Here is a 15,165-nt window from a genome sequence, read left to right on the forward strand (position 1 = left end):
AAATCAAATAAAACTTATCCCAACTAAAACAGTAGCAGAACACCGAATAGAAGCACATCTAACAAAGTAGTAGAGGGAAAAATAATAGCAGCACAAAACCAAAAAGAAACACTTCTAACAAACTAAGTAGAGGGTAATAAAAAAAATAGTAACACAACATCAAATAGAAGCACATCTAACAAAGTAAAATCTAAAAACTAAAATTAAACCTCATTTCACCTACGTTAAGTGTATCTAAATCTAACCAATAAATGTCAAAGACCAACAAAAAGACAAACAAAAAAAAGGAAATTTGGAGGGAAGGGGAGGGGAAGTTTATAAGTTAAAGGGTCGGGCTGGGTAGGGCTACAATAGGGCGGTCTAGGTCGAGCCTAGAATCGATCAGCCCGGTCGGGCACCTGATGGGCTAGGACCCCACACCGAGACCGCCCGATTACTAAACATGTCGGGCTAGTAATCGGGCCAGGCCAGGCTAAGCTTTAACCGGGCGGGCTCGATCGGGCCTGGCGGGCCGGGCCTAGAATTGACACCTCTAGAGGGAACTATGTTCCAATATAATCAACATACAACAGAAAGAAAATAAACTGAGGGGGAGAAGAAATCCAACATAAAGAATATTGGGAAGACGCAGCAAGTGAAGCCATAGAGTCTGCCACAGCATTAGCCTCCATCAAACAATGAGAGAACCTAACATCATCGAATAACGAGATCAAATTGAAGCAATCGTTAATGCGTCCCAATTCTCCAAGGAATAGCATCTGTTTGACCGCTTAGAAGACGCATCACAAGAAGATTATTAGTTTCAAAGATGATCTTTCTTAGATTGGGAGAAAGTGCTAGCTTTAATGCCTTCCTAACCGCCAAAGCTTCAGCAACCAACACAGAATTCCACCCAACTCCTTCCGAAAAACAGCAAATGAAATTGGAGTTGGAGTCTCGGCAAACTCCCCCAATACCGACATTGCCTGGATTACCCAAACTTGCGTCATCAATGTTGAATTTCACATATGGATGATGGGACTGATTCCAACGAACCAATCTTCTCTCTCTGACCGATGTGAAGTGAAAGTGACTTACAACTTCTCTTGCCCATGTGATTGCTCTAAGAATAATCTCTCTTGGGTTGAAAGTCTGTTGACGAAAGGTCCAATCCCAATAACTGATCCAGATGTTCCACAGATACTGCAGTAATAAGAAATCAACAGGATACAATCCCTATTAGAATCATTCTGACCTTTAATTAGATTGCGAATTGTCGTAGTCATTGACTGATTTGTGAAAAGATGAAGTTTGAGTTGCAGAGGAGTTAAACACTAAAACAGTTCATCATGTTTTTCCAGTAGGAAATTGTACAGGATGACCATGCTCACAGGGTTCTGGGAAATACTAATTTCCAAAATCTGTACTGAAATTCTGATTCATCTGAAATGATTCGGGTAAATTAAACGCAAGATACCCAAGGTCATAGGTATTGCCGTATTGGTATAGGCGTCTGTATCCGTCTCAACCAATGCTGGTAATGATATGATACGGATCAAGCCATGTCAAACATGAATTCAAAAATGGAACTTTTTTGGTTGATACAATTGATCCGTATTGATTTCGTATTTATATTAGTATTGTACCGGTATTGATCTCTGGAGATACTGATATAACTGATACAATGCGGATACTTAAAACCATGGTCCTACCATGAATTCAAAAGTTGGGGTCGGCCTCCATAGATCTTCATCGAATTCCAGTCCGAACTGGTTAAGAATTAGCCGATACTTGGTTAGGCTTAAGAAAAAAATCACCTTTATGAGAATCAGGATTGGAGATGGTGAATTCACTCAACTCAATACCAAGTTGTGAAACCATGTTAATAAGTTCAATGGTGAGCATTCTTTGTGAGGGAGTGTGGCCCTTGCGTAGAGCCGCAGACACAAGGGGTGTGAAATGACCATTGTGCCCCCCTAGTCCCCTTGATTGATCCTCACAAGCGTGCTCCCATTGGTTGGGTGCAGACAGGGCTGCTCTCCCGACAAGCTTCTTTTTTTTTTCCTTTAGTTCACATTGACAAAAAAAAAAAAATCATTACTAAAAAAATTCACAAGTATTATTCAAAGGGATAGGGTTCTTCGCGATGCTAATGTGGGTAAGAATTTGCACGCGACGTCAATGACAGCATAGAAAACTGTAATCATCTACATAATACATAGGGCTCACATCGTTAGAGCAAGGTAGAGAAAATAATGAAAAACAAAAAAACAAAAAAAAAAAAAGAAACCATGTGAGAGGGAAATAATAACCCAGGGTCATGGAAATCTTTTTCCCATTCAATTTGGGAAATTGAGAAAGAGGCAAGAAATTTGGAAGGAATTAAATTAATATAATTTTTTTTTTCCTAATTTAAGAAATCGATACAAAATATGACTAGCAATTTAAAAAAAACTAAGGCAAGACCCTAAATTCTATCAAAAAAAATGAAAAAGCTCATGTCATTTAGAAATTTAAAAAAAAAAAAAAAACCCAACTCCAAAACCACCAATTTGTTTTCCAAGTTGGGAATTAACATCCCAAAACTTTCCAAGTTCCTAAATATAATAATTAAATGTTTCTAAATTTGATATTACATTGAAACACTAGGGTGATCGGGCATTTGGGTTTTATTTTTTGTTTTTCATTTTTTATTTTACAAGGTTTTTAAAGAGCTGAATTTATGGTTTACATCATTTGTTTCCTCTAATAATTTATGAGTTAAGGACAAAGGGTTAAGAGTTCTCAAATTTATGAACTTATTTTGAATACAAATAAATTTGATTTGGTTGAACTACTAGCAAGTTTTTGTTGGATATGTTAACTACTGTACAACATTTAAGCCTTAAATGAAAACCACCAGCAAATATGAGCTTATTGCAGCCCAACCAAAATTGGTGGGCTTTGTTCAACCCTAAGACCTTAGATTTCTGGGCCTGGACTTAGGCCCAGATCTTCAGCAAGAGACTACTTGTTTGTATTGATGCAATTCAGTCAAACAGGCTCATTTAGTTGAAATTCCCAAAGAATAACTAGAAGATAGGAAAGTGTTAAATTAAGAATTTTGTAACTAAATTATCACATAATCCCTCTACTTTGAAACTGAAATTAAAATTAGGATGAAGTTTTTCTTGTCCAATAGGTCTAGAGAATATCTCCAGACCAGTCCAGAAAATCTCAAAATGTGTTCAAGGCCTAGAATGCATTCTGAGAGTGCATACCAAACACAGCCTTAGTGTGCATCTAGAAAGAAGACTTCATTTTCTCCCACGTTCCAATAGGTTCCTAACCTTTCAACCGCCTATCTGCTTGAATCTGGTCCCATTGCGTAAAATCTACAACTAAAGTTTGCAAGTTCAGAAATTCTATGAGAAAGGGGTTTTCCCATTTCATTAATTCATCTGATTATGAACACCTTGACTATAAATTTTTCAAGCACTTGACAATCCCCATGTAGTATTTATATGCTCATAATTTTGTGCTAGAATGCATTCTTGGAATATATTCTAGGTCTAGAACGCACTCTAAAGCGAGAAAATAGCAAAAAATCAGGTTTCAGAATGAGCTCTAGACCTATAGTCTATTCCAAAAATGCAAACCAAACTACAGCCAAAATGATTTGCTTTGCTAGAAAGGCTAGATGTTGAAGAGAGAGAGAGAGAGGTGGTAGAACACAGTGAACAGTGAACAGTGAGTGGTGGCTATCACATCATCCATTTCCAGATAAAGAAGTATCCATTGTGAGGACTAGGAAGTAAAGGGCTAACAAGGAAGCGAAGATTGAGGGGAGTGGGGATGGATGTGTTGTTCTTCTTAGCCATTGCAATGGCAGATGGAATCGTTATCCCTTCCAATTCGCTGCCCCCTCCAATTCCTTCAATTCCTCACATGGGGGTAGAAATGACCACCCTACCCCCTGCCAGAGAACACTGCCCAAGGTGATAATTATTCATGGCGCAGATGGCAGATGGCAGGCGAGTTGTCAAGCATCACAGGCTGCCTTCCCCTCCCCCATCACCCCAACAGTCTCCTTGTTCATGAACCCAACCTGTTCTCTCTTCAGTATTCCCTTACCCATTCTGCTCTCTCTGTTAGACACCTGATAGACAACTCAACTGCAAACTGGTATTAGCCTCATGTTACTACCTCAAATATCCAATAACAATAGTGGAAAAAAAGACGAAGAGAAGAACACAAGCTAAATTAATTTGTGCATATTCCAGTAACAGTTCCTTAATCCAGACCAAGAATGCAATTAGAAAAAAAAAATGGCTTGTTTTCATTGTTTACATACACCCACGCCCTTTCAATATAGGACGGGGGACTAGCTCAAGAAAATTGACTACATACATACACAAGATTGAAATAAGAAGCTAGTATATTATCCCATTGCAATTTGAGCAGAATTGCAAATTGAAGTGGGTATTTTAACTCAGTTATACTGCAAAAAATCAAATAAGATTGATAGATCAAGGTCATTCATTACTAAGAAACAGAATTCTCCCAACTCCACGGATTGCCTACTTCCCTGGATCCATTGGCCAGCAAGAATGGATTGAGTCCAACATTGTAAAGCCAAAGGCATTTTATCCATCAGACGCTCATAAAAGAAAACTATTCTCTCCCTATCTTGACCATTCTTTCACCCATGATCTGTTTGGTAGTCATCTCGTTGAAACCTTGATGTCTTATACCTCAAAATGTATCAACTAGCCCCACCTCTCTTCCCATGATTCTCATTCCATGTTCCCAGACTTCCACTGTTGTAGGAATCTGGATTGTCCCAGAACCCAGAAACAATGGAAGTTGGGGGACATGGAATAGGTAGATCAAAGTCATTGATTACTAAGAAACAGGTTTCTCTCAACTCCTCGGATCGCCTGATTCCCTGGATCCACGATGACTAATTGGCCAGCAAGAATGGATTGAGTTCCACCGTTGTGAAGCTAAAGGTTTTTTATCCACTCGTGGGCGCTCATAAAATAAATTTACCCTCTTCCTACCTCGACCATTCTTCCACCCATTATCTGTTTGGTTGTAATCTCCTTGAAACCTTGATGTTTTATACCTGGACATGTATTGACTGGCACCATCTCTCTTTCTGTAATTCTCATTCCATGTCCTCCAACTTGCATTGTTCCTGGGTTCTGGATTCTCCCAGTTATTGTTATTCTTCTCCCATTGGTTGCTTTCCCATGAGTTACCCCTAGGGTCTCCCCTTGTGCTATCCTCTAAAGTATTGTTCCCCCAATCACATTCACGCTCCCAAGGATTGTCAGCATTATTGGCGTTATGAACAGAAACTTGCAATCCTGGTTCTGATGAGTCATCAATGGTTCCAACTGGATCCTTCTCTCTTTCCCAAGACATGTATTGACTGGCACCATCTCTCTTTCTGTAATTCTCATTCCATGTCCCCCAACTTGCATTGTTCCTGGGTTCTGGATTCTCCCAGTTATTGTTATTCTTCTCCCTGTGGTTGCTTTCCCATGAGATATCCCTAGGGTCTCCCCGTGTGCTATTCTCAAAAGTGTTGTTTCCCCAATCACATTCACGCTCCCAAGGATTGTCAGCATTATTGGCATTTGGAACACAAACTTGCAATCCTGGTTCCGATGAGTCATCAACATTTCCAACTGGATCTTCCTCTGCATCACCCCATCCGGAGCATGGAACTGACTGATTTAAGAAGAGAGAATCAACAACAAGCGTAGACTTCCCCTCTTTGTCATCTTTATCAAAAGGTAGCGGTTCTTGCTCTAAATCCAACAACAGCTCTGGATCAATATCACAGTTCCAGGCAATTTCATCAATGTAGATATCTGGGTCAGGCAGAGAAATTTCACAGGGGAGGCCATTGATCTCTGCCCAAAAGCGGCTCTTTGCATTGTCGAATGCCTGTCTGCCAGCTGAATCATTCCACTTGAGCACATTCTCATGGAAAGGCATTACCTTCTTGGCTTCCAAGATTTTTCTCCAAGGAACTGAACCAACTATGGTGCAAAACTTCTTCTCCCATGTAGGTACAGTAGGGTGCCAGGGCCCTGAAATTACAATTAAGAAAAAGGTTAGACCCCTCAAGCAACCCCATCATACCTTGATCAATACATAGAAACAGAATAACTCCATGACACCGCCACCACAGTTTTAAAAACCGGATTTCTAACATAATAATAAATATCTCATCATAATTCAAGAATCAAAGTTACACACTGGTACTCGAACTCTCATTTCTCACTTAAAAAAAAAAGAAAAAAAAAAAGCAGCTTCTCAATCATAAAGGTTCTGTTTTATTGTTTTGGGGGGGGGGGGGGAAGAGCCCATGTACAGTAAATGTAAAGGAAATCCTTGTTCAACAAGACCCATTTTCCTTATTTTCATTCAAAAAAATATATAATTTTAGAGTTAAACAAACTCAATAAAATCCCCCTTTAGTGAAACAGATTTCTTTCATAAATCATAAAGAGCAAAGATTTCTTAAAAAATGAAAAGGATAACTCTTTCTTTAGGAAAAGTAGAGGAAGAATAGATTAAAGTTTTTTTTTTTAAAAAAAAGGTAAATCAGAAACCCAACATGAAACAACTCTAAACCCTAATTAATATCCTTATACCCAGTTTCAGAAATTTCCTCAATAAATAAATTCCACAATTTTCAACATAGAAACCTGAACACAAAACATCTCGATCTTTCAAACACGAGCATTATCTTCCCCTGCTAAAAACTACTCCACTACTACAAACCCCGCTACCACTTAGCCCAGAATAGACATCTAAAATGGGGGGGAAAAAAAACCCAGAAACCATACAAAATATCTGCAAAAGAAAGGCAACTGCAAGAACCCATCAGTGAGTAATCAAACAATCGGCCAAGTAAACGTACCAGAAGGCGGTTTTCTGTACTGGGATCTTGTGGATGCTCTCCGTGCATCTTGATGATAACTTTCACATCCTCCTTGGCGTCTAATCCTATCATCCATGGTTTCAGGTTTTGAAAGAACCCAGAAGAAACACTGCCTCACAGTTTTGAGGGAACTGATGATTTCATATTGTGAAAATCTGGAGTATGCAGGAGTCGAGGGTCTCATGCACTAGGAGCTTTTGGAATTCAAGGGATGTGATAAGCTGAAATCTCTTGGAGCACTTGCACAACATACCCAATTTTAGTAGTCTTGCGAAGCTGCGGATATGTTACCGAAAAAAAAAAAAAAGAAGCCGTGGATAGAAAAGCTGCAAGCGTGCAATCATCTAACAACGTTACCAGAGAAGAGAAGAAGATGTTGTACATGCAATCCCTGAAGACACGGAAAAAGATCCTGCGCAGATGTGGCGGGACCTGCACAGGTGCAACACCGCTAAACGACAGTAAAATCAGGGTTAAAGTAGTCATTTTGTAAGTGGATCCCACCTGAGCCTCACATGTCATGTGAAATCACCACCTCCCCAGAGTTGAGGTGGATTTTGGTTTTCGTGCTTAGGAAACCTTTTATATTGCCTGAGCACTTCAGAGTTCAGATATAAAATTGCTCAAATCTGGAGGCATTGCCAATTTGCCAGGCTCAGAGTGCATTCGACAGCTCTCATCTCTTCCAACACTTCTTAATTAGGGCATGCCCTAAGAATTCAGATATGCTATCCACATGGGGACGGGTGGGGATAGATCTGAACTCTCCATGAGGTGTGGGTCCCATTGCTTACATCACTTTAGGAATATCTATCAAAAATTGGATTTGGATCCACTCCAATGAGCATCGGGGTGTGTATAGTATAGTCCAGTCGTTGAATGCCTCATTAGACTCACATAGTGTTACTCATTCCTTACTCACGAGGGCACTATCAGTTACATGCTTGACTGTTTACCCTAATTCCACATCACTTGAGGTGTCTTCATCTTCAACTCCATAAATTGTTACATGTGTATCTTGAATAAATATTATTTCCTACAAAAAAATAAAATAAAATGTAGGGGTGTCAATTCTAGGCCTCCATCCGTTACCCCGATTAGGTTAGCTTAACTAGGGAAAGTCTAAGACTGACTTGGACTGTTTATTAAACGTACCGGACTCAAGCCTAAACCAAAAAATATTAGATCATTTTGGTGGAAGAGTTCAGCTTGACGATCGTTCAAACGAACTGACAGCCTAAGAACCCAACCCCCTAAGAGCTCAATTAAGCCTGAATGTTGTTGAATTGCTATTGTTTTAGATAAATTTGATGAATCAATCTAAACATTTATGATTAAGAAAGGAGCGGAATTTGTGTGGACGATCGAGCCCTCTGTCATATAAGGCTGTTTATGGCATTTTGAGGGTTTAAGAACCATAATAAAGGAGAGATACTTGTTGAGGGTCTTATACTCTATCAGAACAACTACTTAGATCTTTTTAGGAAAATTATCAGCGCCACCCCATGACAGTTGCCTATATTTTAAGGCACACCTACTGACTATCATATTATTAGGGCCACCCCCTACTTTGTCAAACTAATTCCACATAGAACCCTACCGATAGTTAAGAGTTGTTAAGTGGTGATGTCAGCAATTTAATATTTTTTGTAAAATTTTTTTACCCTTTTTAATAGGCTAAGCACCTAATCTACCCTTTTAATTAAAACACCCACAAACCCTTCTTCTTCCTCAATCCTCACAATCAGCCAACCACTAACAAAAACCTCATCATTACCGAACTCCCATCCTTTTCATGCCTTCTTCTCATGTCTTAGACTCTTACCTACAACTCATTGACTGAACTCTCCAAACCCAAACCCTATCTCTGATATAATTTATTCCATTTTCTCATTTCTTTCCTTTGAAACCGATCTCACCATATCTCATTCACCCCCTCCTTTATTCTCTTTCTTCCCCCATTAACCCTTTCCTTAAGCTCTGAATGATACGTCTGAACCAGTGATGGCTTGCTCAAAAAAAAAAAATCTGTGATGGCTATTGGAGTTTGATCACAGGGCCTAATCCCATTGGAGTCTGATCGAAAACAACCATACCGTCCTTTCTCCCATTATACAATCTATTAATCTAACACTTCTATGAATCGGTAAACCCTAGATCAAATTGTTAAAAAAGTTTCAAATTGGTCTGGTTCTTATTGGTTTTCATTATCGATCTGGAATAGAGTGTACTATCAGATTGGGTCCAGTTTGGCAATAGGAAATTCTAGATTTTTTTGGGTTTTCGATTTCGGGTTACTATTGGTTTGTAAATTCTTGTTTTTTTTTTATCGATTTGGTTCGCTTTTTCGTTTTCGGCCAATGTATTCGGTCAATCCGATTTGGTTACGGTTTCTATTGATTTCATAAATCCCAACTAAACCAATAGGGATTAAGTCCGAGTTGAATTGATCATTTTTGTTGGTTCGGGCTAAACTTTGATACTTTTACTAGTAACTAATTAGTCAGGTGAATTTTCCTTTTTTTAGAAAAGATCCCACGACACCAGAGGAAGGATTCTGTTCAGAGTATCGTGTCAATATCAATCACTGCCATTATCAATACTGATACCGATATGTATCGGTCTTATTGGGTTGACCATTTTACCTTTTAAAAAAATGATACCTAAGATTTTTGACAATTTTACCCTCATACGTTCCGACATCAATCAATATCGCATTGGTCATGACCGATCTCCACACGAATCGACCGACATGATTGATCTAATATGGATACATAAAAACCATGCACTGGAGTGACGAATCGTTATCACCTCCAATCCCTCACATAGGAGCGGAAATGATCACCTTACCCACTGCCCAAATACACTGCCCAAGGTGGGGTAGGATGGTCATTTCAACTCCTATATAAATGATTGGAGGGAATTGGAGAGAACAGCGAATTGAAGGTGATAAAACTTCCTAGAATGAGGCTTTTTTGTTTCACTTAGCGAATGTATCTCTTTGCCTTTTCGTTGGTGCGGTTAAGGGTGTCAAGTGAGAACATAAACCAAAACATAAAAATCGAAACCGACTGAATCGAATTGAACGACAAAAAGTCAATTCTATTTTGGTTTTGGAATGTGAAAATTTCATTGGATTAGGTTGAGTTGTGTGAAATTACCCTTATAACCGAACAACAAAAATTGAATTAGATTTTAGTTTTGGAAAGTGAAACTTCTTTAGATTAGGGTGCAACATAAGCTAGTCTAATTGGTTCGCTTTTCAACCGTTGAAATGGTGTCAGTGAGCTTTGTAGGGCAATTTGGATTTGTTGAGTGAACCCGGGGACTGAATTGAAACCGAACCCCCCCTAAAAACCCATATCTAATTCCTACCGGAACCGAGTATAGTCTATACTCGGTTTTCAAATCGAATCGAACCAAACCAGAGTCCAATCCAAATTGCAACCGAAAAGTGCTTATTGTTTGGTTTTGATTTCTTGAAACTCACACTGAAATCAAAAAAACCGAATCCGAATCAAGCCACCCGATTGACACCCTTAGTTGATTTATATGTGAAACGTCACATTAGGTTTATATATGTTATCAGAAAGATTACCATAAAAACAAAGTGAGAATGTTCTCTGTGCTGCAGAACAGCTTGCACCCAACAAGGTTCAAAATCCAGGTATCGGACTCGGTATCGGTCATTGCCAAAACCTTTCCGGATCAGGATCGGATCGGCACAAATCGGTCAAGATCGGTCAAAAAACCCCAAAAATCGTTTTTTCATGGATCAGGTCATGTATTGGCCAAAGTTAGTGGATGTTTTGATCTTGGTATCGGATCGGCTGATATTATCTAGATCAGATCAATCAATATCGGTGAATAACGGTCAGTATCGGTCATTATCGGTCTAGATAATATAAAAAAAAAAAACTTAAAAACTTTGAGAAAAAAAAATTCAATCGGATCGGATCGGCCGATCCAAGGAACGATCCAGTCAAACCTTTTCGTATCTATCAAATCTTGGGATCGGCCTCGACCGATACCGATTCAATCCGAGATTACGAACCATGGCGCCCAGGCACATGGACAACTTGTGCAGGGGGGTAGAGTGGTCATTGCGCCCACCCCGAGACAGGTAGAGTTGTGTAGAGAGGTGAGAGCAGCCTAAAACTTTGTTCACTTTGGTGATATGTTGAGTGTGAACTGTCAGTAATCCCTTACTCCTCAAATAAAATCTAGGAAAAATTACAAGATTAGCTACAATTAGGTTTCCCATTACAAAACTAACCACTCAATCTTTCAATTAACTATATTATGCAAAATAATGATCGGTATTACAAAACTAGCTAAAACACTGTTTTTATTACAACTCAGTATATTTTATGACATTTTTAACCCCACTTTCTCTTCCACCACCGGCTCTTGCTCGGTCACTACTACTGCATTTTCAGACTCATCCCATGGGTCATTCCAAAGACCGCTCAATCCTCACCACCACAACCACAAACATTAACAACAAGCTCTTGTCCTGGATCCACCACCACAACCGTCTGGGCGATGCAACACCAATTTCAGGCGAAGGGATCCCCAACAGGAAGAGAGAGTGAGAGAGGTCGGTGCGATCTTAGGGACAAAAATGTCCAACTCCTAGGAGTTACGTATAGAGGTTACTGTATTGGTTACTTTTGTAATTCCAATCTTTGTTGTTGCTATATTAGTTAAATGAAAGACTAATTAAGTAGTTAGTTTTGTAAAGTAAAACTCGATTCTAGCTAATCTTATAATTTTCCTTTGAATTAAGGCGAGACAGGAGGTGGTGATGTGATGGTAGGTTTATAACTAACTAACTATAACTATGTGGTATACTTATATTATATATATTTTTACTTGTTAATTCCTGGTTCTTAGCCCACCATGGAAACACCGGTGCTTCAATTCGCCATTAATTACTCCTCTCCTCCATAAAACCTAATCATCTTTTTGGTTTTCATGATTTTATTCAGTGGAATTGAACCAACTGAGTTGCAGAATTTATTTTGTCTCTCTCCCATGGCTGCTGCTAATGCTATGACCCTGAAATTGCAATCTTAGTTGGTTCATTTTATGGAGAGAAATCCTGGAAACCAAAAATGTGATGCTTTTTTATGATAATAATATGCTTAATTAGTGGAATGATGATGATGATGATCAGACTTTTAACAGGTGATCGAAAATACTATTAATCGTACTATTATGTATGGTTTTATTATGATTCAATTCCTATTTGTTTGATTTGATTTTCTAAGAATCCTCTAATTCCTTAATTTCGTGTTTCTATATAGTTTTCCTTAATTAATTTTTTAGAATTAAAAATGTCTCATGTGGGTTCAATTTTCTTTTGTTCTATCATTTATGTTTTTGTTTTGTTTGTTTCAATCCACAATTGTTTATTCACTCTGCAAAGAAGGAAAAGGGGAAGAAGGAAAAGTAGATGAAGAAGGAAAAGGGGGGAAGAACACTGGATGAGATTTTTTATCACTGACGATAAGAATTTTTTTCTTTCCTTCAGTTGGAGATGTGGAAACAAGGTCAATCGTTTAGTTTCATGGATTAGAGTGTTGGTGATTGGTGTCTTTGCACAAGGATTTTGCTTCACCATCAGTGCTGTCACTTAGTGTAGGTCATCCATATCAATGCATTTCTTTTTATATTAAAGGGGGGGGGGGGGGGGGTACCCTTGAGGTAGGGGCTTAACGATCAGACAAAATTCTTTTTTCCAAAATTTTATTTCAATAGAATGACTTACTTCTATCCCATTTCTGAATTCACTTCTCTACTGTTCTAGGAGTGATATTTGTAAAACTAGTATTTGGTCTAAAGAGAATGATTCAAAAGCATCAAAACTAGGATGTAATTTATGGTATTATTTTCTTTATAAAGTTAATCATACATACACTAATCATATAAATTCGGAAAATCTTATTGTAACTAAATATTTTAGTAATGTATTGAGGAAATACGAAACCCTATATGGGTATTCGTCCATGGACGTAGACACTCTGGCCGAACCACGTATATCTGGTGTTCTGTCTCACACTTATTTTTAATATATATTTGAAGTGTGTGTTGTGAAGAGTGGGGGGACACTGTCTGGTAGACCTAGCCACGTTGTGGTGTGTGGTGGACGTGTCTATGTGTGATTGGTAATTACGGGACTGCCCCGACCAATCTTGAATTGTAATTGAGAAAATAGCACCAGTGCGATATCCGTTAGAGATTGGAAGAAAGTTTTTGGTGACCCTGATTCACCCCCCACTTTTATCTAAGACGGCTTGAAAATTATGGACACAACCCGAGAGTAGGGGTGTCAATTGGTTGGGCTCGGTCGGGTTCGGTTGGGCCTAGGCGGGTCTCATGGTGCTAAAAGCATGCACCGTGACCGCCCATTTAAGTTTTTGGGCCGGGCTTGGTAGGGTTCGGTCGGATTAGGCCGGGCTTCGGGTTATAAACGGGCTGTTATATTCGGGTCATAACCGGGCTGTGGGCATGTTTAACTCTTAATCGGGCTCTAAACGGTGCAGCCACATAGGGCTGAAGAAAAAAACTGACCGTTAAATCAAAATAAAAACTTACTTTAAACTTTATATAAAGATAGTTTATATATGATAGTTGTCATACGGTAATGAGAGATTAATTTGATTATTAAACAATACTTTAAATCAAGACAGGAAAAAAATATAAAATATAAAGATTGAAAGTATCAAACTAACTGGGTAAGTGAAAACTGACCTGGTAAAGATTCTTTTTCAAGTCTAAGCTGACCCTAAGAAACTCAAAGCCAATTTTCAGGTGTGGCTTTCCCTTGTAACACAAGGGGTTTACGCGAACTTGAGAGAAGTCAACAAATTATTAATAAACCAAATACCATAAACCCCTTAAGTTGGTTATTTATTGATTAATTTACTATAAAGAAAGCAGGAAAAAAAATGGATTTTATTTATCGGTTCAGATGTATATACTACCTCATCTCTCCTTTCTTGTTCTTTAATGGCGAGGTCAATTATATCTTGGGTTGGGATGATTTTCCATTTGGGAATGATCTTGGAAAGCTTCGCCAATGCACTAATAACCAATGGATGAGGTCTCATATCATCTGCAATCTGTAACTTACAGTAGAAAGAAAACCAATTAGTAGTTAAACTTAAAGGGTCGGGCTAGATCAGGCTGTAATCGGGCAGGCTACGTCGGGCCTGGAATCGATCGGTCCAGTCGGATGCCTGACGGGCTAAAACCTCACACCGGGACCGCTTACTTACTAAATATGTCAGGTTTAAGCCAGACACGTTTAGTAAACGGGCCGGGCTGGGCTTTAATCGGACGGACTCGATCGATTCTATCGGGCCGGGCCTGGAATTGACACCCCTACCCAAGAGCATGTTGGCATGTATTCTGTAAGCAATTTACTACCCAAATGACTCTTTCCTCTCGACTAGAGTGGGACACCAGCTAGCTGAGGTTGGCGAAATATTGTGGAGGGACAAAAAATCCTAAAATATGGCTTGTGTGGGTGTGTAGGAGATGGTTCTTCCATTAATTTATAGATCGATAATTGGGTTCCTACTTTAGAGGTATTCCAAGTATCGTCTCCACATCCTGCTTCTTTTCCTATTGATTTGGTTTCTGAGTTGATTGACCATGAGACTAGTAGTTGGCGAAGAGACCTACTGAAATTGAACTTCTATGCATCTCGAATGTCACTGAAATCTTGAAGATCAATTTATTGAACCTATCATTTATACAACTCATCGGTGGTCAATTTAGAATCGGAATCTAAAATCAATCGAAACTAGCTATTTAAAATTGAACCTGAAAAATCATCTATTTGAACCAAATCAAATAAAGTATAACAATTATAAACCAAACTTAAATCATACTAAACCCAATAATCAATTGTCTTTGTTGAGTTGTGTGAAATTATCTACTATAGATATCTTTGTTGAACTGTGTAAAAAAGGTCAAAATTTATGAAATATGACATCGTAGGATTGTATCATCATGAGATTTAATTTCCTTTCCAATTATATTTGTTTGGTTCCATTTTGACACCCTTATGATCATATAGACCAAGTGCAAAAGGGTTAAAAAGGAATAATAATGAAAAAGACTTAATTATCCTTACCCATTTTGAGGACAAAAAATGATTAAATTATCCCAAATTAATCCCACATAATGATAAACTTAAGTAGACAGCCTCACTATCAATCAACCCAATGACTTAA

The 15,165-nt window shown here is 38.6% G+C and overlaps 1 protein-coding gene across 3 annotated transcripts; it reads right to left on the minus strand.

The window, feature by feature from the left end:
• Positions 1-4,275: 4,275 nt before the first annotated feature.
• On the minus strand, positions 4,276-7,034 carry LOC122670546 (bifunctional endo-1,4-beta-xylanase XylA-like). Of its 3 annotated transcripts, XM_043867472.1 has the most exons (4): positions 6,899-7,034; positions 5,874-6,062; positions 4,899-5,777; positions 4,276-4,538 (listed from the first exon to the last, which is right to left on the minus strand). In XM_043867472.1, exons 1-4 carry the CDS (start codon positions 6,993-6,995, stop codon positions 4,504-4,506), a joined length of 1,200 nt encoding a protein of 399 aa, XP_043723407.1. In that variant the 5' UTR covers positions 6,996-7,034; the 3' UTR covers positions 4,276-4,503. The 3 variants fall into 3 exon arrangements, with proteins under 3 accessions (XP_043723407.1, XP_043723406.1, XP_043723408.1); XM_043867471.1 differs by having other exon boundaries at positions 4,899-6,062; XM_043867473.1 differs by lacking the exon at positions 4,276-4,538 and adding an exon at positions 4,578-4,737 and having other exon boundaries at positions 5,011-6,062.
• Between the last annotated feature and the right edge of the window lie 8,131 nt (positions 7,035-15,165).

This window comes from Telopea speciosissima, chromosome 8, assembly GCF_018873765.1.
Source record: "Telopea speciosissima isolate NSW1024214 ecotype Mountain lineage chromosome 8, Tspe_v1, whole genome shotgun sequence".
NCBI lineage: Eukaryota > Viridiplantae > Streptophyta > Magnoliopsida > Proteales > Proteaceae > Telopea > Telopea speciosissima.

Coding starts and splice junctions, on each gene's coding strand:
- LOC122670546 (XM_043867471.1), bottom strand. CDS start 6,995: ATGGATGATAGGATTAGACGCCAAGGAGGATGTGAAAGTTATCATCAA. Junction 6,063..6,898: donor GTACAGAAAACCGCCTTCTG/GTACGTTTACTT, acceptor TTGTAATTTCAG/GGCCCTGGCACCCTACTGTA. Junction 4,539..4,898: donor TCGTGGATCCAGGGAATCAG/GCGATCCGAGGA, acceptor CCAGGGAAGTAG/GCAATCCGTGGAGTTGGGAG.